Source organism: Sciurus vulgaris (genome assembly GCF_902686455.1).
Source record: "Sciurus vulgaris genome assembly, chromosome: 11".
NCBI classification, from domain to species: Eukaryota; Metazoa; Chordata; class Mammalia; order Rodentia; family Sciuridae; genus Sciurus; species Sciurus vulgaris.
Window position 1 is genome coordinate 59,389,080 of NC_136472.1, and position 24,736 is coordinate 59,413,815.

The window sequence follows — 24,736 nt, forward strand, 5'->3', positions numbered from 1 at the left end:
GTTTTATACTATCCATACATGTAGTGAACTTTCTCGCATTCTGCTCTTTGGAATTATATGGGGCATTGATCATAAATAAATACAATTCCCAGAGGTGCATTTTTTCTCACATTCAAGGTTTTAAAATGTGGCTCCACAGAGCAGCCGCTTAGTGGAAACTGATGCAAGCTGAGATCTGCATTTAAGGCTACAGAGGTTCCAGCCTCCAAGAAGGAAAGGCCACCCATGCATCCTAGCCACACAGGAGCCCTGAACACCGCACCTGTGAACAACATGCATTAAAAGCAGGTCTTCAAGAGAGGCCGCTGCCTTACTCTGCTTCCATCTTGGAACATGCTACTCTGAAAGGTAGCTCAGGCATTTTGCAGTAGAGGGATATTAGTGACGTTCCCTCTGTATGTGTATGTTTGTATGTGTGTGTGTACACATACATGCAAGCACGCAAAAGAGAGAATTATGTTCTAACTATTGTGATGTAGTTTAGTCCAAAAAGTTTCAGGACTTTTTAAAAAGTCAAATTAAATGCATGGTAAGGAGAGAAAAAAAACTGTAAAATTTGTGCACGGTTATATTTCTATTCATGAACTTGTCAACCTTGACAGGAGTGACTCGTGTTCTCAAGTGTCCTTTTGGAAATATTTAGCAGATGTCCATGTGTATACCTTCCGTTTTACTTTTTTTGCACAAATAATAGCTCAATTGTAGTCACTTTGAAATCTTGCTTTAAAAAAAGTAACTTAGTACTCAGTACTGATACAGAATATCAATATTAATGCATTTTTTAAACAAATGAACAGTTTCTAGGGGCTGCATACTGTTCCACTGCACAGACACACCATAACTGAACACACGCTCTGCTGTGAATGTTTGGGATGCTCTCTAACAATGTGGCAGTAATCAATTCATGTTAAGCAGGAAAGGAGGACTACAAATTCTTGCTCTTTCAATTTTAAAAAGTTTCTAGTATTGAAAAGGAGTAATTAGGTGAAACAAAGGAATCGTGAGGTAATATCACAACTTAACATTATAACTGAAATGAAATAGATATTTCCGATGACATCAAGTCGTCTTGAAGGACTGGTGAACAATCCAAGCAGTGAGGTGTTTGGTTATGAGGCCCTTGTGGAGGGGGGCTGTCCATGGGAGAGTGAATGGAGTAACTTTTTCAAAAGTACCACCCTCCATTGCTTAAAATATACAAAATGATACATGAGTATATATACGATTTAGAAACATTAATGAAGTTTAGGATGGCACTCATCATGATCTGATACTGGCAATCTTTCACATGTCATGTTTCCATTCTCCCAGGTTTTACGCTGAAAGGAAGTAGCCGTCCCACCACAGTGACCTGCCTAGCAGGTCTTGTCAACTAGAGTGGGTCATCTTTTAAATCCCTTTTTCTATCTCTAGCAAAATCATTTCTAGTATTCATCAGCACACTTTTTCAGCTGCTTAAAACTTTCAACACCAAGATTCCAAAAGCAGAAATGGAGAGTGAGAGAAATGAAGCAACTCCAGTTCACGCTTTCAACTCCACCATCACTGTGCCGCTGTTGCTGCTCATGTTTAAACCAACATTAAAAGGAGCGTGGTGTGGCTGTACAACGCGAAGCAGGTTCAACTGACTCCGAACTGTAAGAACTTACTTTGCAAATGAATCCCTTGCTGGGTCTGTATTACTAAAGGATAAGTAATATAATGGATGGGTGATGTGTGTGCCAGTTTGGAAGCATATATGTTGTACAAATGCATATATAAATTAAAAATTCGACACTAACTTAGCCAATTATATATGACTTGCCAAGAAGGGATTTTTTTTTTTCTTTTCTTTTTGTGAATATTTTATCCATGACATTATTTAGAACTGTGGGTACATGTTGATAATAAAAAGGGAGCCTTTTTATTTGTGATGGTTCTGCCATTATTTGTAACTTTCCTACAGACAAGCAACATCCTCATTGCCTGCATCTGGCTCAGATTCTGCCCACCACCTACCTTTGGTGAACCACCATCTTAGAACTCCCCAAATAATTCTGCTGTAGTTTTAGTTGGGAATGAATGATCTGTAGTGATAATGGTATGAATTATAAATGAGGAAGTTATTAGAGAGTATCTATTATAAATTATCACACTCAGAAACAATGCTGACAACTACTGAGTTTTAAAGTTGTCAGAGTTAAGTGCTTTACACAAAATTAAAGTATTACACACATTCAGAGAAGTACGTGGATCAGAAGTTTCCAACTCAATTAGATTTCAAATGAACCAGAATGCAGATGAAGAAGCACCTGCAGGTAGGTGCTACTTTGCAGTCACAATCCACGTGACAAGGGTAGTCATGATCTTAAAACATCATACCTTAGTTTTGGGTATTTTTGAGCTTTAAATCCATGGATTCACAGTGTTCACTCTCATGTTTAGTTTCGTTGGCCCAGCATTTTGGGGGATTCAATTATGTGGTTGTGTGTTCATCCTCATTCCATTGAACGAAAAATGTCACAATCCATTCTGCGACTAATGGACATTGGTGATGTTTCCAAATTTGACCTCTTATGAAGCTTGTGGCCGAGAGCATTCTTGGACATGCGTTTGATGAACACTGTAGTTCCTAGGACTACCACTGCTGGGTTGTAAGGCTTATGTGCAACTAGTCTTTGTTTAGATAACAGGCACAGGTCGTTTTTGAATTATCTTGCTGCTTCTTTTTCTTTGCAGTTGGAGAAAACTCTATTTAACTATTAGTGTGCATTTAATAGGTTAGATGGTCAAAGGCTTCCTAACTAATGGTAATAAGCAATTTGCTATCAACTGCTCTGCAATTACCCCTGAACCTGGAAAATAATCACGCAGCCATCCAACCACATTGCAGCTGCTCTTCAGGAATTTTCTAGGAGGAGGTATTGATGTGAAAGATAATTATCTGTCAGTTGATGGTATTAGGACTCGTCCAGAAAGAAATGTGGTCACCGGACTCCCATGGAGACAAGGTAATATCAAAGAAAGAACGTTAGCATCAAATCAACAACAAAGGAGGCACACTCTAATGAGTCTGGAATTCGTGCAGAGCTCATTACTCACCCCACTGACACATTCACCCCAACTGAAAACTCAGGGGGTAAAGCAAACCTATTTTATGTACCGCTGAAGGCAAAAAAATAAGGGGAAAAAATGTACTGCTCTTAGGATTCAAACGATTTCTGCCTAATCGGCTTTCATCTGACCACAGGATGTTTTCCAAGAGCAAATAATTTTTTTTTTTTTTTAATCCAAGAAACAGCTAAAACCCAGCAAATTACCTTCCTAATACATGCCAAATGCAAACTATATTCTGCACTCTGGGCTAGACAAAACAGGTTGGCCACAGGCCAGGTTCTGATGTGTTAAAAAATATTTACTGGTGTGGCTGGGGAAGGCAAGTCCAGGGACATGGGCCCTTCTGGGAAGTCTTCTCCCAGTCCACCCCAGTATGAATGAAGTTCAGAGGACGACTGTTTCTCCTGCCCACACTGTGGAATCCCTTCCACAGCAGCCTGACCCACACTGCCCTGCTGTTAAGTACTTTCAGACCCAAGAATATCATCATTTCGATAACACTGCTGGGCACTGCTGTTAGGTAACCCTTCTTCCTGTCAAATGTGCTTTCTACAGCTGCTGCTAACCAACTGCCACACATTTAGTGGCTTAAACCAACATTAACTGATCTTGCTCTTTGGTAGGTCAAAAGTCCGGCTCGGGTCTCACTGGGTATGGGCTGGGCCGTGTGTCTTTCTGGAGGTTGTGGAGAGAAATCTGCATCCTTGCCTCTCCCAGCTTCTAGGGACCACCCACATTCCTTGTCTGGTGGCCCTTGCCCTCCATTCTCAAAGCCACCAAATCCCACTCTGCCAGCTGTTATTTCTCCTAATTTCTTCTTGTTCTCTCTTGTGTCCCTCCACTTTTTTTTTTTTATTTTCTGGTGCTGGAGATTTCACTTTGGTGTGTGGGGATGGGGGCACTTTACCATTGAGCCACATGGCCAGTCCTTTTACTTTGAGACAGAGTCTCACTGAGTTGACGAGCTGAACCTTGAACTTACTCCTGTGTCAGTCTCCCCAGTCGCTGGGATGAATCTCCACACCCAGCTTCCCTTTTCCATTTTTAAGGAATCTTATGACGACCCTGGGCTCACTCAGATAATGCAAGATAGCCTCCCACCTGTGGATCAGCAATGTCCCTTCCCGTGGCTGTGTAGTGTGGCATTCTTACAGACACCATGGATACAGATGTAAATGGCTTTGCAGCACCACGATTCTGCCAACCACACCTGTTAAGTCGGAATCACCTCCCTCCAACTCTTGGGGCACTGCAGACTTAAGGACCTTTCTGTAAAACACTTCTGCAATTCTCTCGCTTCTCCCTTAAGCTCACCTTTCCTCTCTTTCTCCCCACCCATGGGGCCGGGCCCTTCAGATTCTCAATGTTTCCCAGGATTCCGGTTTTACATCTATTTTTATAAAGCCTCATCCTGGTTTCAGACTTGTACTCCACTAGTCATTTGGGAATGCTGCCTCTCCTCTGTCATTATCTCACGTCAGACACCTGACTGATAGCACGGGCAGCAAGGTCTCACTTCTCTCTCCTTTAACCACAGAGAAGGTGACCTGTGTCCAAAGGCCACTGTGGTGAGGTGAGGAGATAATGCATATCTGTAAACTGTAATGTGCTGCACACTGGCAGCTGTTAATAATACCAACAATCACTCCTATTAACTTGTCAAGTTGAAATACTGGCCAGGACATAGCCTCACAACACATCTACTGAGACCCTTCTGAGTGAAGACGGTGGTTCAGAATCTATAAACGTGAGGACTGTCAAGGCAGTCAGCCTTAGCCCCGATCCTCATTCGTCAGCATGTGGCACACTCCCAACGGTGGCTTTCTCCAAACAGAAAATGTGGGACTTTTTCTGATTTGTGTCTTATGACAAGTCTTACACACTGGGTACAATGGCTCCAACAGGTACAAAATCACCACCTTTGCCGCAAAGACATGATTACAGACATTCCAGAATTCTTTCTGAAACAGGCAAATATTGGCAAGAGTGTGCTGAGTGAATTAAAGACTCTGAGCTCCATTTGCAGGCAGGTCTGGAAAACAACACAGGGTGGAAGCAGAGGCAAGTTCTGAAGGTGGATACAGGAAGCGGACTGTGTCACAGAGCAAGAAACAAAAACACACCACTACAAAGTCCCCTGAATCTTGTTTAAATCGTCCTTCTCCTTAGATTCATTACTCCAACAAAAACACCTAAGTCCACAGACAGAAGTTCAGATTAGTTTCTTCTCTATGACCTTTCTCTCTCAGTTAGCCTGTTTATTCAAGGACGTATCCCATCATTTAATTTCATATTTATGCCCTTTATTTTTTGGTAAATATTAAAATAAAACCATCTTCAAAAAAGGATCCTTCCCATTTTCAAGGATAAGGAACAGTGAGGCCTTATCCAGGATGTGGGATCCAGAGTCCTGAGGGAGGGCTGGGCGGGGCAGCTGAGCGGCTGCCCCTGTAAAACCTCCGATGGCCCCTGGAGACCAGGCCACAGCGGGAAGTGTGAGGAAGTGAAAACCCAGCTGCCACTGTCGGGAATGTGCAGCCCACACAGCAGCAGCACTTGGCTGGTGACAACTACTTCTGTCACCTACTTCACTGGGGAAAAGCCTGCAGGAACAAAGGAAAGGAGATAACCCCTGAGGCAGGGGTGGGGTCAGGGGCAGGTCAGGAGCAGCCTAGGGAGACTCCCTTCCTACCCATCTCCCGCTTCCACCCTGAGGGCTTGGAAGACCTGGGCAGGAATTACTTGGTTGCAAAAATGAAAACATCAAGAGGATTGTCCCTGACAAGAGACAGTATAATAGGCACTGATGGATGCGAGGAGAGGCGGGCGTTTTCAAACCACCGCTTTGAACCTCTCCTCTGCATCCTCTCTGAGCCATGATCAAAGGACCAAGATTTCAAATTGTGAAGCAATTTTTTTCCAATGGCAGCATCTGGCTCCTTGGCAGGCGGCACCGGGAGCTGGCCCTGCTGTGGGCAGCTGTCCAGGCCTGCCACATGGTGAGGTTCGGCCAGGCAGGGCACGCCGTGCGGGCCTTGCAGCTGCTCCCACAGGCGCCAAAGGACAATTGCTCTGCACTGAGCAGTGAGCCGCCCGGCAGAAGGGCCCTAAGCGACAGTGCCGAGCTGGGGGGTCTGGAGAAAGCTGGCGGGCCCCTAAGCCCTCCCGGCCTGTCTCATTTGCATGCATCTGCATCCTGGCCCAAACCCCCTCTGGCATTCAGAGGCCTGGGGTGGGGGAAGCCGGGGTGATGGTGAAACACCTCCCCAGCTAGACAGCCAGCACTTGGGGAGAGTGAAGGAGCTGCCCTCAGGGAAGTGGGTCTCTGAGCACATTCACTTTGTTCACTTTAAGCCATTGTGCCCCAGTCCAACACAACGGGACAGCAGATGCAGCTCTCCGGCCACAGCTGTTTTAAATAAGAATAATAGGAATAAACTCAGCCAGCCCAGTGCTTCAAGTTACTTCCCACTAATTATGGCATATATTTACATCTACAAAATAGACGATTTTTAAAAACACCACCAAGGGCCCCTTTATTGTGCAGATTGGCACCCCTATTTGAATTTCATAAACATTTAGTACTTCAAAGAATCTTAAAAGCTTGCTCTAATTACAATATGCACTGCTTGAAAGGCTGGCTGTTTGCATTGCAAATTCCTACAAATACCAGCATTCATTTAAAAAAAATTCAATTAATATCATCCATACAACTTCAGGTAACCGCCACCTGCAAGTACCCCAGCGGTTGGATGAAAGAGTCAAGGTCTCAGCCCCAACTAAGATGCTGCTGCTCAGGCCAGTTCTTTCCAACAGAGGCAGTTAATGAGGACTGGGCACCCAGCTGAGCAGGCCCTGACCGCTTTGTGTTCACCAGGTGTGTGAACACTGGCCTAGAGACCCGCTTTCCCAGAAAACAGGACCTTTTTCTGGGTTGGAGTCTTTGTGCACAAAATGTCTTAGAACAGCAACAACCCAAAAGCAACCAATTATTATACTTAAGTAACAATTATATGCAGATAAGATACAAGTACCCAGATAAATTTGCATTTCAGATAAACAACACACAATATTTTAGGTCTCCCCCCGCCCCCGAGGTACTGGGGATCGAATCCATGGCCTTCCACAGGCTAGGCAAGTGCTCTACCAATAAGCTACAACCCCCAGCCACCAAATAATATATGTACACCCCAAATACCGCATGGGACCATGGCCAACAAAAATGTAATCATGGCTTACCTGAAATTAAAATTTAACTAGGCTGTTCACCATTTGTTTTACTAAATCTGACTTTACTAAGGAGTTGTCTTTACCTCCCCCCCCAAAAGAAAGACTTATCCTCAAATTCTGACTGCTCTAAGAAACATCTGGCACCCAAGATATTTAAATGGGGGCAGGGGGGTGAAGTTGCAGAGTAATAGGAGTAAAAATCCTTCTTCTTTTTTTTTCTTTTTTTCAAAGTAAAAAACAAACCACGTATCTGTGTATGTATAATGTTCACAGATACATATTTAAAGACCTAGAAGGGTACATTTAAGATCTTGGGATCTGGCTGACATGTACAGGAGTGAGGATCTCTTTTCTTTTTATTCCATATTCTTTTAACTGCTTGGACTATTCATAACAAACCTGTATTGCTTTTGAAATGTAAAAGTAAATTAGAATGGCAGGAGGATGTACCTTGAATCTCCATCAGCACAGGGACAGAGGACTTCCATATGACCAAGGGTGGAGGTTCAATTTTAAACAACTAAGCACAATCCCTGATAATCTAGATAATCCATCTACCTCCTTGAAAAACTGGGTTTGGAAATAAGCAGCCACCCTGACTGCCATGTCAGTTCTTTCCTTCTCAGGCCTTTCTCGAGGTGGAATGCCAACAGGTCCACAGTGAAGCCAAGACAGCAATCACTGGGACGCGCCGGTGCCTGTGTCTGCTTTCTCCTGGACCTCAGGCTAGCAGCAGCGGGAGGACAGTGGCTCAGTCTAGAATCATGGCAGGGAGCAGAGTTTAGACAGTGGCTCAGTCTAGAATCATGGCAGGGAGCAGAGTTTAGACAGTGGCTCAGTCTAGAATCATGGCAGGGAGCAGAGTTTAGACAGCATGTGCAGGCTGGGCCCTTGAGTTGGGTGTTGTTAGCAACCACTGAAGCCAGCCGACCCAGGAGAGAGAGCTGTCAGAAAGGATTGTAAGGTCAAGGTACCTCTCAATTTAAGAGATTCTGTCTGGATGCCCTGAGGGTTTAACGGTATCTGGCATGTGGCAGAGGTTAACAGAATCAAAGTAAAAACAGAGTAAGCTTTGGTACCCGCTTCCCAGATTGTCCCATCCTTTGATTTCATTCCTGCTGCGTTCCATGCAAGTGATTCAAGAACCACCTGCCTTGGCCCATGTTTCTTCTCATTCTCCAGCATCCACAAGGACCCTGTTATGATTTTCCAGCAGAAGTCGCAGTCTCTGCACAAGTATACCCTGAAAATTCTTTCCCACTTTTTTTTTTCAGCTGATCAAATTCATTCAAGATTCAGTCAAATGTCACATGTTTGGTGAGGATTTCCAGAATGTTCTCAGGCAAAAAGGGTCCCACCTCTGTGCTTCCACAATAACCTCTACCCCACAGTACTGTATTCACCTGCTGTGAGTACCACTGCCTGCCATCACTCCACAGACTTGAGGCCTGCAAGCCAGAACCTCTCATGTCTATTTCCTCCAGGCTGAGACAGTGGGAAGAGCTCCTCTTTCTTCTGTAAATGCCTTGAGGATGACTCCTCAATACACTCTCAGTGTTAGTATGAACTGGCTAAGTGCCAGCATTTCCAATTTACAGCAATTCCTCTAGGTCTGTCTACTTAATGAAATAAAGTAACTTTTCAGCCACTGATTAGAAACAAACTTGAAAATCCATTCCATACCTTATACTGCTGGACAAACAAAGGCCCTGCTCCCCTGGGAGGCCTACAGAGAAGTTTAGGACACAGGACTAGGGAGCAGCATGGGAACAATGCCAGGCAGCTGCCAAAGCAGGAAGTGCTAATAAGCCCCTGGCACTGTTATGAAATCAAACCAAAACAAGTGGATGTGCAAACGTACTGATTCCTCTATTCCTGTGCATGAAACAGGAGGGCCACCAAGATTGGGAGGTTGAGGCAGGAGGACTGAGAATTCAAAGCTAGTGCTGGCGATATAGCCCATCATGTAGAGTGCCTGCCTCGCATGCTCGAGGCCCGGGTTCGAGTCCCCAGCACTGTGGGATTGCGGAAATAATAACAAATGGAACCAATTCTGAGAATTCAAAGCCAGCCTCAGCAACTTAGCAAGGCACGAAGCAACTCAGAGAGACCCTGTTTCTAAATAAAATACAAAAGAGGGCTGGGGAGGGACAGCCTATCAAGAGATGATATGCCTGGGTGAAGGCAATCATATAGCCCCAGTCTGCTTGGAGAACATTTAATAGGTATTAGCCCCACAGACACCTCTGAATGGGGTGCTATGGCTTTGCTAATCTTTCTTGGGATCATTTCATCCCAATAGCCAGGTAACTTCAAAACTTACCAATACTTTGAGATGAGAAAGAAGAAGGAGAAATGGAAAACGTGTTCAAATGAAAAAACTTTTGTTGCTGACAATGGGGCAAAACATGTGGGGAGCACATGATTCCATATTGCCTACTCCCTTTTCCATGAATAGTGAAGGGCAACAGGGAAATGTGGCTCCAAGTGACAGATTCGAGTCTACAATTCCGACCTCAATCATGCAGAATTCAACTAGAAACAGGCTGAAACTCTCATGGAGGGTCCATTCCACCCGCTCACATGTGCACCCAGTTTCTTCCCCTCAAATACAGCCCAGTTGTTTCATTTACAGGGGCTGTCATTCTGTTGAACAAATTTGATTTCATTCCTACAAAGATAGATGTGTCTTCTAAAGGCTGCCCTCTTGCCAGATCTCTTTCTTACCCTTTCTCTGTTTTATACAATTTTCTAAAATCTGTTGTGGTTAGCATAGGTAACTTTGCATTTTGTTCCTTAAAAAAAGATAAATAAGGTTAAGAAAGTAAATCGTGACCTTGAACATATCATTAATTGTTTATGTTGAATAATCATAATTCCATTAATTTCAAAAACAAAAACATTATTATTGTAGCATAACATCATACATCCTAGTTTGTAAGATATAATTTAATGACAATCTGGAAGAAAAAAGAAATGTATATTTTAAGATTTGTCCATAACCTGATAATATGAAATATCTATACAACTTCTTTCATATTACCTTCTTTATTATTTCAATTAGTTTAAGACTGAGTCTTTACCATACTAAAGATGATTATGAACAGTTTTTGGCTGTAAGGCTTATGAACAGTAGGTTAAAAACATACAGCTCTCTTTCAACCAGTGTTCCTGAGTTCCCTCCAAAGATGTTAATTTTCATCTGCATTCCTTATTTGGTTAAATCCGTACATAATTTTATCTCCTTTATAAACTTCATAAAGCTGGAAATGAACTCCTTTGACAGTCAGTTGCAAGCTGCTCTAGGGTCTCCCTCCTTCAGGGTGCACCTGCTGAACCACACCCAGCCTGTGCAGTGCTGGAAATTCTCTGATCAATTCCACAACTGTTGCCCTATCACTGGCAACCCATGTGCATGACTCTTAATGCTGCAGGGAGGCCCAGCATCCTCCTGGGGCAGCCAGTCTCCCTTCTCAGTGCCCATGTGGCACCCAATCATGTTTTATAAGGAAGAAAAAAGTATGGCTATCTGCCAGGGACAAATGTTGGCCTCACTTGTAACAAAGTCCTCTTCAATAACAGTAACAATTTCAAAGCTACATTAATGTGTAGAAACATTAATGTTTCTGAGATGTTTAAATAGGGATTCGAATTTAAGCTAAAATCCAGCAGTTTTGGTATTACTAGTACAAATAACTCGATTGAGGTGACAAAGGTGGTGGCTAGCTAGGCAATACTTCAGCATACTAAACATACTTCTCATCTGGGCTTGTGGCTCAGTGGTGGAGTACTTGCCTATCACGTGTGAGGCACTGGGCTTGAGTCTCAGCACCACATATAAATAAATGAATAAAATAAAGGTCTATCAACATCTAAAAAAATTTTTTTTGATTAAACAAAAAACAAAACAAAACAAAACAAAATACTCCTCTGCCAAGGTGGCGAGGTGTTTCATCAGGTGTCAGGTGTGGGAATCATCCCAGTTTTAGAACTGTTGAAATGAGAACAAGTATGTCTCAAAACTGAGGGAATGTGGTCTGTTGAAACCTTTATAATAACAGTTGTTTCCATGGAGAATAAGTAAAGATTAAAGGCTTTTGAGTAGAAAGAAAATGTGATTGTGGGATGCAGAGGAATTAAAAAAACAAAGTGAGAATAGAAAGTTGTTTGTTTGTTTTAAATTATGCGAGAGAAGCCTGATCAAGAGGATGAATCTATGCATTCCTGGCATGAGGGAGTAACTGCTAGAGTATTTTAGAAAGCAACTTAGCTACTTACACACTTACAAACATATATGTGCATACACATACAGCCACATAATCTAATAAAATAAGTTAAATGATGATATATCCAGTAAAGCAGATATGATGTAGTCATGAAAAATGATAATTAGGGATATGGCCACATGGAAGGATGTGGATAAAGAAATCAGGGTATGTGTTTAATGCATTCCTTCACTGAAACTACATACACGTGTACCATATTAGATTGTATTTAAGGTACATTCAGGATGGAATTAAAAATGATCTATTCCCAAGACCATCCAGAATATCACTATGCTGAATTTATAATTATAATGTAAACATTATGCTTCTTCCCATCCCCCCAAAGGCAAGTAATAGAATTTTGTTGACATCTCTAGTAACATTTAGAATCAAACCTAAAATTCTTGGTATGGGATGAGCATCCCTAATCTGAAAGTCAGAATCGGAAATCTGAAACTTCTTCCAGGCTGAAGCGTGCTCAAAAAAGATCATGGAGTATTTCTGCTTTTGGATTTTTGGATTTCCAAATTAGGGATACTCAACCAGCAGTCTCTACAAACATTCCATAATTTGAAAGACTCTGGAATCTAAAACCCTTCTGGTGACAAGTATTTCAGACAAAGGATATTCAACCTGTAGTGGTGGTCTATTCACCTGGCATCTGGCCTCCTCCTCTGAGAGGGTTAGCCAGATGCAGCCGTAAGAGGATGCACAGGAGAAGTTCAGGTAAGACTTCACTTATACACACAGGTGCCAGAGACAGGGAGCACTGCATGTCTTGCAGGGTCATGTGGGCAGGACACAGAGTGGGTCAAAGGGCAAGAAGACAAGGGCAGAGCTGGGGCCCAGGATGTTACTGGGGTTTCAGGAGACAGATCTGGGCACAGATGAGTGGACAGTTTAGGACTGCATAGTTGGAATGATCCTGGCCAGCTCTGGGCTGTGGGGCATTCCCTGGTTGGCTTGTACGTGGCCCTGGATAATTACGGTGGAGGGATATGCCTCCCCGGGCACTTGGGCCACACAGAGGAGGTCTGCCTCTGGACTATCTAGACTAAGTATGAAAGCCATGTTCCTGGATGAGCCCTTTGCTCTAAGAGCTGGCTAGGCCCAGAAGGGGCACTCTCTCCCAGTCAGCATGATTATTTTTATTCTATTTTATTTTTTTAGACTAGCAAAACATTATAATATAAACACACACACACACACACACACACACACACACACACACACACACACACACACACACACACTTAAGCCCATGGAAATGCACACCAAAGCATCCCCCTAAGGACAAAACTTCAGAGAGAAACAATCAAGGCTTCTACCCTTCAGTCACATCACTGGCTTCTATTTAAGTGAAATGATGTGAGCACAGTTTCTAGTGACAGAATGGTGACCCCAGCAGAGGCCACACACTTTATGCAAGAGGTGGGTGGATGAGGAGTCCAGCAGACCTGGCATTTGTCAGCTGTGTGACTTAACAGAAGTTACTTTGGCCTATGGCTCCATTTCATCAAGTGCATGGTGGGGAATGATCACAAGTACCTGACAAGGCTAAATAATTTGAAGGAAGCGCTAATGCCTGACACAGTGCCTGGCCTAAAGAAGGTTCTTCATGATGTCAGGTTCACACTCTGATGTAAAAGAGAAAAGCCCCTTCCCTCTTATTCCTGCAAAATCGTCTTTCTTCTCTTTGAAATTAAATATGGTATAGAATTAAAAGGTACAGAAGTAAACCTTTTAAAAGGCAAAAAACAAGAAAAGAAAACAAATACAGGCTGAGCATTCTTAATCTGAAGTCTGAAATGTTCCAAAATCTGAAACTTAAGCACCAACATAACACTCAAGTATGGAACTGAAACATTTTGAATTTTCAGGTTAGGGATGCTAAATGTAAAGTCTATGCAAATATTCCAATATGCAAAAACTCCAAAGTCTGAAACTCTTCCAGTCCCAAGCCACTTGGATTAAGAGACACTCAACTTGTAGAAGGCTTCTATGAAAAGGAAAAGGTCAAAAACTAAACTAGAATGCAAACAATGCAGAGAAAGTCCTAATACTCAATAACGAGAATATCATTACTATCTAGGCTGAAAAAAATTTAAAACCAGTGACCACTCCCTACTGTGGATACAACCAAACCCGGATTCCTCTTCTTTCCAAAACCCACCCCTACCTTTCCCATACAAGCGGGCCCCCAGCTGCAACACTACAATGCACCTGAGACTTACTACACCCAATTCGTCTCTGTGCCTTTGCTCTCCAGTTCCCTTGTCTAAAAGGTTCCCTTAATTCCCTACCACCCCAACACAAGCAGACATAATGGCTGAGGAGGTGAACCCCTGAGATCTCTTTTGTGAGAATGTAAAGTGGTATAAAGAATCTGGCAGTTTCTCAAAAGCATATAGATCTATCATATAACCTAGGTTATACTAGGTTATACCCCCCAAATGAAACTACAGGTCCACACAAAGATTTGTGCACAGACTTCCTACAGCATCATTCATAATAGCATCAAGTAGAAAAGTAGAAACAATCCACATGCCTATCATCTAGAGAGAGTAAGACAAAATATAGCATATCCATACAATGGCACACCATTATGCACCAAAAAGGAGCTAACTACTGACTCATGCTACCAAACCAAGGCATCTCAAAAACCTTTTTAATAAGTGAAAGAAGCCAGATGCAAAACACCATGCACTGAATCATTCCATATCATGAAACGTCCAGAAAAGGCAAAGCTGGACAAGTAGATTAGTGGTTCCCTGGGACTGGTGTGAAAACAGGAACTGACTACAAGTGGGTACAGAGGATCTTTCTGGAGTGACAGAAATATTTTAAAAATGGATTATTGTGTGGTTACACAACTTTGTAAAATTTTAAAAATCTTTAAATTGTACACAGCACAAGTGAATTTTTGGCGTGCAAATTACACTTTGATGAGGCTCTTAAAAAATAAAAAAATCTCACTAGACACCAGCCATGAAGACAGGTTGCTGGGTGTCCGCACCACTGAGGCCTGAGAGACTGCAAGGCTGGCATCGCACAGGCAGGTGGCATTCCTGGTTCCAACACTCATCTGTTTTTAGGGCTTGTGTCATGGATTTTAGCTGGAATCTTCCACCCTGCAACCACTGATTGGCTTCTACTTGGCTCCCTGCATCCCTCTCACATCTAAGTATCAAATGGCCAAGAGCTGAGGTGCCCATATCTTGGGCTTAAGTGTGGGTCCTTCAGGGAACGTCTGGTTTTTCTTCCATAGCAACCCTTCCCCTGGTCTAGCCCAAATGAGCCCAGGTTGGAGGTGGCAGAGGCTCTGAGAACAGTTTCAGGAACAATCAGATGAGCAAATTATGAGTTGGCCTCTTCATTTTGACAAATTAGAGACTTGAGGCATTTTGAGAAAAAGGGAGGAGAAAGGTCTTAGTATTTGTAATTTACAGAATTTACAGAAAAACAGGACAATCTGCTAAGCAAGTTGCTAATATAAAAGATACAAAAAGGAAGCATTAGACTTACTTAAGAAGCACCCACGGGAATGTACAGATGTCCAAGGACAGATATTGTAAATGTCATTTTCACTGAGCCATTAGAGGAAACCAATGAGATGTCAAATTGCAAACCTAATTTCAATTGCCTTTGCTCCTTTATTTTAGCATAGGTACAACTGAATTTCCTTATAAAGGTTAAGTCTCCCAACAATTATGCTGAAGGAGTAGTTTTTTCCTTATCATGTTCATAGATGCATTCAATTTTTTAAAATTATTTTTTAGATGTTGAAAGAACTTTTTATTTTATTCATTTATTTATATGTGGAGCTGAGACTTGAACCCAGTGCCTCACACATGCTAGGCAAGTGCCCTACCACTGAGCCACAACCCCAGCCCAGAAGTGTGCAATTTTAATCCTGTAAGTCTTAATTTAATACATATCTGAGATCTCAGAGTAATTCCTAACTAAATCCATTATTAAAATCATTATTATTAAACATTATTATTAAAATCCCCCACTGAGTACAGGAGCAATTCTGGGAATAAAAACTTAAAACTTTCTATGCGTATTCTCTATATCAATTTATATTCAAACAAAATGCTAATTACAAGAAATCTTAGTATCAGTAAGAACTATTATTGTTTCATTTGAAAGTACTGAAGGTGGTTTTCCATTATCTAATAATTTTTATTGTGTTTAATTAACCTGAATAAACATCCTCTTTTTAGATGTTTTAAGATCTTTTTTAGATCTTGTGGCTCTCAAATTTTTTGCTCTCAGGACCCCTTCAATAGGATGAAAAGAAATACAAAGGTCCTTGAACAGCTTTTGTTTATTGTAGATTACAAATGCCTATATTTTCAGCATTGGACAATAAAACTGAGAGAATTTAAAAATACTTATTACATTTCTTAAGAATAATAATCTCAAAAATAAGCTCAAAAAATAATAAGCTCATTACATGCTACTATACATCTTTTCAAAATTAAAGTATGCCTAGGCAGCGCTGTTTCATATTTTGCATAGGCTCTTCAAGGACTCTTTAATACTGCCATCAAAATTCTTGAAGGTTAGCTGCAGTGTGGAACTCTGAAACCTTACCACAAACTTCTCATCCTCTCCTCCACTAAAATCCACTGATCTCTCTAGCACAATATCTAACCACGGTTCTCATCAGAGAATCTTTAAGTATTGGGAAACTGTCAAGTTCACTGAAGTGCATACAAATTTCCCAAAATTCTGATTTTCCTTCGTGAGCTTGAATTTGATCTTCAGCAACAAACAACGTTGGTTGTTTTCTGTGATGTGACAGGCTCATCATTCACTTTAAATGTGTTAAAAATGATGTTCGAGATGTAATAAAATTCATAAAAGGACACTCTTGGCTGGACTTGCTCTTGTTTTGAATGGCGCACACATTTAAGGTGTGGAGCAGATCGATGCCTTGGTTCCTATTAAGCTGCCAGCACTTACCCCATTGTTTTGTTTTGGTACTGGGGATTGAACCCAGGGGCACTTTACCACTGAAAACATCCCCAGCCCAGTATTATTTTACACAGGGTCTTGCTAGGGCCTCACTTTGCTAAGTTGCTTGAACTTGCAATCCTTCCTGTCTCAGCCTCCAGAGTTGCTGGGATTACAGGGGTGCACCACTGTGCCCGGCTATCCCATTGCTTTTGTACCATCAGTGTGAATGTCAGCAGAGTGGAAAAGGCAAATCATGACTTAGTATATAATAAAAACAATTTTGACCTTGTCAATCCATTAAAAGGATGCTGAGGAATCCAGTAGGGGCTCACTGGCTGCATGTGAAAACTGCTGTGTTACCATATATAACTGATCTCCAACACCACTGTGTCACCCTGATGGCAGTCACTAATTTGGAAAGGAAGTGACTCTTACTGCTTTTCAGGCTGTCCACATGCATTACCAATTCCATAATGTTAATTATAAAGAAAAGGCCACCTCTACTGACACAGGCTCCCAGGAGAGAAGATCCTACCAGTGAAATGGAAGGAGAAACCACTACCTACAAGATGTGGGGGAGCTGTTCTTGATGAGGGGTGACTGCACTCCATGGGACACTGGCAAGTTGTGACAACTGGGTGAAGGGGTGCTACTAGGTAGAGGCCAGAGCACTAGTAAGCCTCTGACAATGCCCAGGACAGCCCCACACAACAAAGAACGATCTGGTCCAAAATGTCAATAGCATCAAGGCTGAGAAACCCTTGTCTCAGGTAGCCTGGAAAAGCCAGAGATTCTGCCAGGGACACGTCCTGAAGAGGTCCTGGCTTTACTGTAGGTATCTCAGGATGATAAAAATGAATTCCAACAGAACAGAGCCCTGTTCTTCTTCAGCTCCTCCCTGGGAAAATTTGGCCTCTGAGCTCTGCAGTGAAAGCACAAGATGTCTCAGGCACACCTGGTACTGGAGGTCACCAGGAGAGAGCACCTGGGAGAGAGGTGAGGACCAGTTTTGCAAAGGCTTCCTTATGGTTTAGGAAACTTTTAAGACAAAGGCAGAAGGAAGAAACATCCAGGAGGAAGGGTCAGAGACTTGGATTAGGTATGAGGACACAAGTCCCACCCAAAGGGTTAATTTGGGAGAGACAAAGAAAGCAAGCCCCAGAGTTTAGAATAACTGGACCAGTAGTTAAGATAGGGAAAATATTTGTCCTGACAAAAGTTTTAGCAGAAGATTAAAAAATCTTAGTTGTTTTAAATGCAAATTTCAATTAAAAGTAATTCTCAAGGTATTCAGGTAAACCCCCCAAAATGAACTCCAAGGACATTCAGAGAAAGAAGACGTGGGCAGCCAGGCAGCAGAAGACCTTGCCTGACCCTGTGAAGACAGTTGGCCAGGTATGGCCTTCTCTGCAGCTAGTGCTTATCCTCTAGCTGGTCTTCTTGGGTTCTAGAATTTTTTTGTGCTTTGAAAGTAAATCCCAAGAGTCCCCCCAGGTAGCACATGAGAGCCTCACTCCTGTGTGGGAGGGTGAACCAGACACTTCTGCCCCTGAAGTTTGGGCTGGCCTGGCTTTATACCGCATGAGGTCATTTGCACCCACTCATACAGCCTTGTCCTGGGGGAGTTATGTGTGTGTGTGTGGGGGGGGAGTTCTGTTGAGAAAAGATGGAGGAAACAGAAGCCAAAGACACTTTCCTATGAGTGTCTGACAGAAGTCTTTATGAATATTATGACCATGAAAGAAGCTTTAAAGCTTGGACTGAAGACCAGACAGAAGGGCAGAAGCTAGGGCAGTTCCTCAGAGGCTGGCTTGGAAACAGGAAACAAAGGCAGGCCTTACTTTGGAGGGACGATGAGCAGCACCACCCTACTGTTTATGCAAGGATGTGCATTCCAAGTGGGAACGTTTTGCATGTTCTCTGGTCTTTCTAATGACCAGTGATGCCTTGGGGAGACATCACGTTTAGTCCAGTGCTTTTCTTTTTATCATAAGCCAGGCAAACCCTCACACTCATGACCACAAGATATGAGACAACGTACAGCAGGGTCAGAGCAGATGGTGGGGCGAGGAAGTGTGTGTGTAAGACACTTGGCCGTGGCAGAACTATGTCCTAGCGTTGGTGAACACCTCACGAAATTTTTTTTATGTTCTACTGTGTTCACATATTTCTAAAAGTTATAAAAATCATCATTTTCTTCTGGAGAGTTGAGGGGTAGCCTCTTTTCCCTCTCCAACGAAGCACTTATAATGAAAATAACCCAAGACATGTGGCCACATCAAACCAGCTCTGCCTGGGTAATGCCTTGGAATACTTGCTCTGAAAAGTTAAATCTCCCCAAAAAGAGAACCTCCTGAAGGAGCCTATCTGAAAGGGTGAGAGAGAAGAAAGAGAAAGAGAGAGAGAAACAGAGAGACAGAGAGAGCACTGGGCCTCTTAAACTTAAGTCAAACAAGGGTCATTGTGTCTTACTGAAAGATGTCAAGGAAATGGACATCCTTAGAGAGAACACATCTAAGTAGAGATGCAGACTGAGATATACATACGTATCAGCACCTAGCAAACTGAGCAACACTAAACAGATGTTACAAATGTTGAATAACCATGTCTGTATATGTGTACATAACTGTTTACATTCATACACATATAGTCACAGCAGGTTCCTACGCATATTGGGTCACCAGAAATAAAGAATTTGTCCACAGGCTGGTAGGGATGCTTACAATTTTCTGGGGAGCAGAGATTGCTAAGCCTGATGAGCCTTTTACTTGTTTGGTTGTTGAAATTTTCTCCCAGCCACAGGATTCTCTGTACTTTGCAGCTCACAGTGCAGTATTCATGCCAAATTTAAAATTTTGCTATTAAATTTCAGTGGTTCAAATGTTTACTCTTCTTATATAAAAATTTGGTTGTCCATATAAAATATAACTGCACACACAAGACTATAAACATTGTAAGTTTAGATTTTTCAGTATTTATCTACTTATTGCAAAAAGAGCCATCTTTCTTCTTCATTAAATAATCAACCATCACATTAGTACAATACAATTTTACATTTTTAAATATACTATATATGTTAAGGATAAGGGGTGAAGTTTTCTTCCTCTGTAATACCTGTTCAAGAGTTTAATGGATTAGAAGATTAGTTTTAACCTTGAGGAAAAAAGTACAATTTGTCTCATTAGGATATTTCTACCAAGCATTTCTTAAGGCTATAGTTTAACATTTGGTTTCAAAAAGAAAGAAAGGTTTCATTTAAAAAATAATTTAGTGAATTACATTCTTTCATAACTTCCACCCTAATTAGTTACAAAGATAAGTCTAAAGATTCTTAGTTTTGTGTACTAATTTACATTTATATTTAAAGATTAATTTTACTTGTATCTTAAAACAAGAATTTCATGTTGGAAAAAAAGAGAACTAAATACATTTGTGTAAAGGCAGTAAATGTCCCATGGCCAATGCTCTGTCTTAATATTTTTTACCACAATAAGAAACAGGTCTCTGCAGAGAGAGACCTGAGTTGTTTAGGTTTTCCATTCCCGAGGAATTGTGGGGGCTGCAGATCTGAAGAACACATAGAAACAACTTGATTTCTCTTTACAACTGTACCAGAACTTCACAGCTACAATGATAGTATGAACACATGAAAAAATGACTTCACTCAAACAGGACTTAGAAAAGTCGGGGTGACCTCGGGGCCAGGGCACCACCCACGTGGTGAGGTTTACAGTCAGTCGTTCAATAATGGAGAGTGTGTGTGTGCACATAGGTGTGTGTATATACAGATATCTATATATATAAATAATCATGTTCAGTCTTTTACAAGCCTGTAAATATGATGTTGTGCTCCATGTTCACTATTTGAAACTTCAAATACACAGGCCATGCAGAGGAGAGTTTCTTGTGTATCCCTGTTTGTTACCACCTGTTAAAAAAAAATAAAAAAGAAAAAGAAAAGGCATATATATATATGGTACCACATGGAAGAAGGCCCTGTGCCCCAGGACTATGACTGAATTGAAGAAGAGCAGTCTTAAGTCGGATCAGTGGGTTACAGATCCAGTCAGCCTTACTCTGCACCATCTAACACATATTCCAAGAACTTGAACCCCATCCAAGCATGGTGCCATTAGCAAGAAAGACCTTATAGATGGTGTCTCGTCCATCATCCAAGCCCAAGAACCTCAAGAATCAGTGCAGTTTATGTGTTTGGGTATTTTCTGAGGGCTGATTTCTTTATACTTAAGGCAATTTTCTATAATTCTATCCCATGGGATAACTAAACTATTTATCCTAAGTAATTATGTCCTACTTTATTTTTATTTATTTGTTGTGTGTGTGTGTGTGTGTGTGTGTGTGTGGTGTGTGGTGTATGATATTCCCCCTGTCCCCTGCCACTGCCCCTGCAGGGATCAAACCCAGGGCCTCATGTATGGTAGGCAGAGCTTGGACTCAACAAAACTTTTATGTGCCATGTAAAGGATCGTGGTATGGGTGGAATCATGTCTAGTGACAATCTTCCCCCGGGCACAGGCCTTTACCTTCCAAACGTATGCTGAAACACCATCTGTTACCCCTTCAGGTAGGCTCCGGAAGCTGTCTCCTTCCTCAACCCATGGCCAACCCTGGCACACTCTGGCCCAAATCACCGCTGCCTCTTCTCCTCTCCTCCATCGCAGTTCCCCATGCCATCCTCAGAAGGAAGCTTCTACGTGCAAATCTACCAAACTTCCCCACTCGAGCCACTTCAGTGACTCTCCCATGACTTCTGTGTTTTGAAAACATCCTGAACTGGAGAGGCCTGGTCTGGCTTGTCACAGACCCCTTTTCCCCTATGCATCAGGCTGCTTCCTGCATTTGCTTCTCTTGACCTTGAGGCAGTCAAGTTAATATTCCCAGACTAAGTCTCATAGTATTTTCGATTTTCCCTAAAAATTGTGTGAGTTTTTTTTTTTTTTTTTTCCTTTAAACATCCATCTCATTCAGTGGACTATAAATTCCTGAAGATCAGGGACCATGTTTCCCAGTAACTAGCTCAGTGCATGGCACACATGGTCATTTAATTAATATTTGCTGAATGAATGGAAATTTACACAGTAACCAACACATACTGATTGCTTACCTCTACATCTACTCAACATTAAATGCTTTCCACAGATCGTCTCATACGACATTCCAACAACTCTATGAGTGGGAGCTATTATTATTTCCCTCTGGTGAGAAGGAGCTGAGGAGTTAATCTGCTCAGGGTTCAACTTGTTCAAGGTGGCCATTCAGTTCTTTTTCCTTCAGGAGGCCTTCCCCATCCCCTTGAACCAGGTCGAATCCTCCTCTTAATTCTCTTAGCACTAAGTTCCCTCTGCCTGTCACCAGCTGGTTAGAGTTCCCATCCATTTAGTGATGACGTGAAGAATGCCTGCCTTCCCCCTCCCCCAGGAAGGCCTGTCCAGCTCACTGCAACATCACTACACCTGACACCCATGTACAGTACTCACAGAATGCACCCCCCTTTTGGTAAATCCGAAAATGTTTATCTGTCAAAGCAACATAAAGTTAGCCCTGAGAATCCCCCACCCCACCATGATGCCTAGTAGCCCAGAACCATAACCTTGTATTGTAATGGTCTATTGCCTGCCTCTATCACCCTAAAGGCCATGGTAACTGCAGTATAGCACTGTGTTTCATTGCATTGCTTCTCAGTAGCTAACTCAATCTAATCCCACAGTTTGTTGATATGAATTAAAGCACTCTCAATTATACCTTTGAGGTAGAGAATGCAGTGAAGCCTTTGTTTATAAATGGTGCAGAGACTGAGGTCTGCAGACTTCAGATGACTGTGCAAGATCATAAAGTAGAGATGGGCCCTAAACCAAGCCCTCTGATTTCATGACTATTGAAATTATCCTGCAAAGTGGTTTTTTCTGTCAAGTCTTTATTATTGACCCTGTGACCCGGGTAGGCCTGCTGATCGTTATCCATAAAAATGGGAATAAAAATGATCCCATGTTTTTTTTTTTTTTTTTTTTTTTTTTTTTTTTTTGGCGGTGCTGGGGATTGAACCCAGGGCCTTGTGCTTATGAGGCAAGCACTCTACCAACTGAGCTATCTCCCCCAGCCCCCGATCCCATGGTTTTTGTAGCAAGAATTTTATAGCATACCATTTACAAAGGATCTATGGAGCACAGTGCCTAAAACCTCTAGGCTGTATCCTATTTTCTCACAAATTTTCTATGAAAGAACATACCTCATTTGGGCTTTGTAACTGAGATTCAAAAGGAGAAAACAAAAATGATTCCATTAGCTGTTATGTCTAAATATGACCTCAAAGAAAGCAGCATGTGTGGTCCACAGCTCAACTGCTGTCTTTCTCCTCAGCTCTGTGCAGTTATTGTCTCTAGGGCCCCACCATTGACAGGTTCAGCTCAACTTCCCAATCAACTTGATGTAATCAGATAACCCACTTCATTGGGTCAGTACGGTCTGGAATTGGTCTTGATGACACAGGGTTTTGTATTCAAACACCCAGTGAAGTCCTTCCGACTTTGCCCAGCAGCTTCCATAATGGCCTGTCCCTCAGACACAGCTGGGAAGTGTAATTTTTCCTGTTCATCAATTAGATGACATGACTTTCATAATCCAGGAGTGCTGGCTTAATTGCAGATTTTTTTATAACTATGATATTTTCTAGTAGATGCTTATTGGAGGTTATCAATTCCTCATATCAAAGAAATTTCTGCAACTTCTTAGTGAAGTTATTAATCAAACCTAAGTTCCCTGGATAACCATGTTGGTTGAAGTCACATGTCCTGAGGAAGCACTCCTGACAGTTACCTGGGCTTTGTGGGAAAATAGGTTCTCTGACATTTCCTGACCATATTCATTCCACTGTGCTCATAGAAAGTCACGGCCTGGGAATATCATCTTCCTTAATGTGCAGAAACAGACAATGCTGGCTTTTAAGCAGCAGCTAGACTCCCTCCAAGAGGTGGTGGTCATCCACTCAAGAGTTCTAAGGACTGAGACTGTTTAAAGCACAGCAGGATTCCAGCTTGCTTACCCTGAATGCTAAGCTGCTATACCTGTTCTTTAAATAGCAGCAGAGAAAACCTCCGACAAGTACCTGCTTCTAGCCAGTGCCCACATTAGAACCACTCAGTTTTCACCAAAAGTCCATTAGAGAAAAAGAAACTAAGGAATAGTATTACAGATCAGGTATTCCAAATTCTTCTTCAAATTACTGGTTTCTGAAGTACAGAAGCACATAGGCATATCTGAGAATCCACTGAGATTGTCTCCCTAGAACATATTCACATGCAAAACTGTTTGCCAGTTGCATGCCAATTTGTCCCAGTGAGCTCTGAGACGCCCTGAAGCTCATTTGCCAGTCCACTACAGCAGTGGCTTTCAGTCCTAGCTGCTCACTTCAACTATCTGGAAAGCTTTAAAATTAAACAAAAAAACATGATGCTGGACCCCACCCCAGAGATTTCATCTGAAGTGGGGCTCAGGCCCTCAGATTTTTTAAAAGTTTCCTGGATGAATCTAATATGTGAAGGGCTTTAAATTTTAAAAATTGATTTTTTTTTTTTCTTTTTAACAGTGATATATGGGGAGCTGGATTCTACTGGCTTATGAATGTTATTGTTAATATTAAGAAATTTCATGAACTAGACAATCACTGGTAGCTTGAGATTGCCCATGGAGGGGATCTATTTACATTATGGAAACAGGTAAAAAGTATAAATCGGGTTTTGGAATGGGGTACAGGTTTGGGAGAGAGCCTGTTTAAAAACAACAACAATGAAAAAAAAAGTGTATCACTGATTGAGAACCACTGACGAAATGGAACCAAAATTCCAGGTAAAGAATTCCCCAGTGTATAAACCGAGGAGTGGGATAACTGGGTCAAAAGGTGGGTCCATTCCAAATTTTCTGAGGATTCTCTACACTGCTTTCCAGAGTGGCTGCACCAATTTGTAACTCCACCAGCAATGTAAAAGTGTGCCTTTTTCCCCACATCCTCGCCAACATCTATTATTGTTTGTGTTCTTGATACTCGCCATTCCAATTGGAGTAAGATGAAATCTTAGAGTTGTTTTAATTTGCATTTTTCTAATTACTAGAGAGTACTCTAGTTCTTAATCTTAGTAACAAAGAGTAATGAAGTAAGCTGTCAG

At 42.0% G+C, this 24,736-nt stretch overlaps 1 protein-coding gene and 1 long non-coding RNA gene across 8 annotated transcripts in view; one reads left to right on the forward strand and one right to left on the reverse strand.

The window, feature by feature from the left end:
• The first annotated feature begins 11,004 nt into the window (after positions 1–11,004).
• Positions 11,005–24,736, forward strand: part of LOC306639284 — a 39,438-nt gene continuing 25,706 nt past the window's right edge. The window contains exon 1 of the long non-coding RNA XR_013757602.1: positions 11,005–13,859. This is a non-coding gene — a long non-coding RNA (uncharacterized lncRNA). The remainder of the gene's footprint in view (positions 13,860–24,736) is intronic.
• Positions 17,475–24,736, reverse strand: part of TEAD1 (TEA domain transcription factor 1) — a 252,506-nt gene continuing 245,244 nt past the window's right edge. For all 7 annotated transcript variants that reach the window (XM_079102706.1, XM_079102709.1, XM_079102707.1 and 4 more), the window contains one exon: positions 17,475–20,484. In XM_079102706.1, coding sequence (XP_078958832.1) covers positions 20,371–20,484 — 114 coding nt within the window. In that variant the 3' untranslated portion in view covers positions 17,475–20,370. The remainder of the gene's footprint in view (positions 20,485–24,736) is intronic.